Source organism: Octopus bimaculoides, chromosome 28 (assembly GCF_001194135.2).
Source record: "Octopus bimaculoides isolate UCB-OBI-ISO-001 chromosome 28, ASM119413v2, whole genome shotgun sequence".
Classification (NCBI taxonomy): domain Eukaryota; kingdom Metazoa; phylum Mollusca; class Cephalopoda; order Octopoda; family Octopodidae; genus Octopus; species Octopus bimaculoides.
The window spans coordinates 16,407,212-16,409,969 of record NC_069008.1 but is presented as its reverse complement, the minus strand read 5'-3'; the positions used below and the strand labels follow the sequence as shown (position 1 = coordinate 16,409,969).

At 35.7% G+C, this 2,758-nt stretch overlaps 1 protein-coding gene across 1 annotated transcript in view; it reads right to left on the bottom strand.

Annotated features, from left to right (window-relative positions):
- Positions 1-427: 427 nt before the first annotated feature.
- LOC128251120 (zinc finger protein 271-like) overlaps positions 428-2,758 on the bottom strand; it is a 3,464-nt gene continuing 1,133 nt past the window's right edge. The window contains exon 2 of the mRNA XM_052977540.1: positions 428-2,457. Coding sequence (XP_052833500.1) covers positions 840-2,039 — 1,200 coding nt within the window. The 5' untranslated portion in view covers positions 2,040-2,457 and the 3' untranslated portion in view covers positions 428-839. The remainder of the gene's footprint in view (positions 2,458-2,758) is intronic.

Sequence of the window (2,758 nt, the reverse complement as noted above, 5' to 3'; positions counted from 1 at the left end):
TCAGATTAAAATAATGAGTAAAACACGCCTAGTCAACAGCCACATTTGTAAGCTTTCATGTCTCATGGAAGCCATTAGGACACATCTTCTACAGCTGGATGCCTTTCCAATTCCCAACACTTACCTCTTTCCAAGGAAAGTGATATTTCCCAATATCCACGTACGGTTTTGGAGAATATTAGAAATGAATGTAATTCATTTACAACACTTACACAATACAAAATAAACACTTATGCACACACACACACACATATATATGTATATATATACACAAAGGGCTTCCACACAGTTTCCATCTACTAAATCAATCCACAAGGTTTTGGTAAGACTGGTGGCTATAGTTGTAGACCCTTGTGCAAAGTTTCATGCAGTGGGATTGAACCAGAAACGAAGTGGTTAGAAAGCAAAACTTCTAAAACTCACAAACTAGTGCTGAATATCCTGAAACGAAGGTTTTATTGAGAATTGGATATATATAAAATATAAAGGTGGGTCGTTGCTCTCATACACTGTTACATCTGATGTCCTGTGTGAATATATTGATGGTTATATGAGATATTTTATTATTCATGGTTGCATAGGACAAGGATTTTATAAATAAAACTGGATGCAAATAGACTACCAAATCCTTGTGTATGTTGTAAGAGGATGCTAAAACGGTGAGAAACAGAGAATGTGGCCAGAAAATGGTACCTCGAAGAAAGAACCATGATGAGTACGATTAGAGTCAAGGGTTTATGGCTTACGGACAGGAGAACAGGGCTCACTTGTGATTTGTTTTGAAAAAGATGTTAAAATGTTGGTTTTTAAGAGAAAAATGACTTTTGAAAATGTTAAAGTCACACTTTTGTATGGATAGATATATGTTTAGTTAAGTTAGAGTTTTCAGAGAATGATTTATCACAGAAAGGACAGTGATATGGCCTTTCTCCTGTATGAATACGTTTGTGTGTAGTAACTTGACTGCTTCGAGAGAATGATTTACCACAGATATCACAGTGATATGGTTTCTCTCCAGTATGAGTACGTTTGTGAGATGTCAAGTTACATCGATCAGAGAATGATTTACCACAAACATCACATTGATTTGGCTTTTCTCCTGTATGAATACGTTTGTGATTCGTTATTTGGCTACTTTGAGAGAATGATTTACCACAGATATCACACTGAAATGGCTTCTCTCCTGTATGAATATGTTTATGAATAATCAAGACATGTCTGTAAAAAAATGATTTACCACAGATATCACAATGAAATGACTTCTCTCCAGTATGAATACGTTTGTGATTAGTTACATTTACACTCTGAGAGAATGATCTACCACAGATATCACAATGAAATGGCTTCTCTCCTGTATGAATACGTTTGTGTTCAGCTCTTTGGTTTCTTCCAGAGAATGATTTACCACAGATGTTACAGTGATATGGCTTCTCTCCTGTATGAATACGCTTGTGGCATTTTAAGGTATCAGTTCGTGAGAATGATTGACCACAGATATCACACTGAAATGGTTTCTCTCCTGTATGAACACGTTTGTGTTCAGTTAAATAACTACGTACAAAGAATGATTTCCCACAGATATCACAATGATGAGGTTTCTCTCCTGTATGAAAACGTTTGTGCAGAGTTAAGCTGCTATTTTCAGAGAATGATTTACCACAGATATCACAGTGAAAAGGTTTCTCTCCTGTATGAATACGTTTGTGAGTTGTTAAGTTACTATTTTGAGAGAATAATTTACCACAGATATCACAGTGAAATGGCTTCTCTCCTGTATGAACACGTATGTGTTCAGTTAAATGTCTACTTACAGAGAATGATTTACCACAGATATCACAATGATAAGGTTTCTCTTCTGTATGAATACGTTTGTGTACAGATAAGGCTCCTCTCTTAGAGACTGATTTACCACAGACATCACAATGAAATCGCTTCTCCCCTGTGTGAATACATTTGTGAGTAGTCAGATTATGTTTGTGAGTGAAAGACTTTTTACAGATATCGCAGTCATATGCTGATTGTGGTTTCTCTTGCGACATCTCTTTGGATTAAAAACAATATTCTTCAGCAATCTGTTTGTCCATCATTATACTTCTGTCATCACAACATATATGGACACATTTCCTATTGCTGTTCTATAGAATATTCCTATCAAATATTTCTACTGGTCCATTTCCATCATCTCCAATCCTTTTTTGATATCCAAAAAGACTCTGGGATTCCTTTCAATAATTATCCAAGTTTAACTTCAGTACAAAATAATCTTGAAGACATTCCAAACATTTCACAAGAGAAGCGTTGCAATCAGTCTTAGTTGAGAAGAAATATTTCACTGGAATTCTCTGGAGTTCTTAAATCTCTTCTGTACAATATTTTCTTTCAGTCTTTAAAAGGTGATGAATATTGATGATGTCATCTGATGTAGACAATGCTTTCATGCCAATTACATGTGATATTCTGAAATAAAAAAGAGAAACAACAATGTAAGATATAAAGGACACTTTGAAGAAGAGAGATTAAAAACAGTGGATCACTACTAACACCCACATCACCACTGTGTTGGTTTGGGAATGCCAATGTGATTCTAAAGACTGTATCTATCAAAACTTGTACATTGATTGAAGGACATCTTAAGAAGGATATCAATTTGTTTGATCTGGATGACCTGAGACAGGTGGCGGTTGCGAAGACGGCTGAAGTATGTGACTGGATCAACGGGCGACATTAAATGATCCCGTGTCGATGAGTCAATGTATGG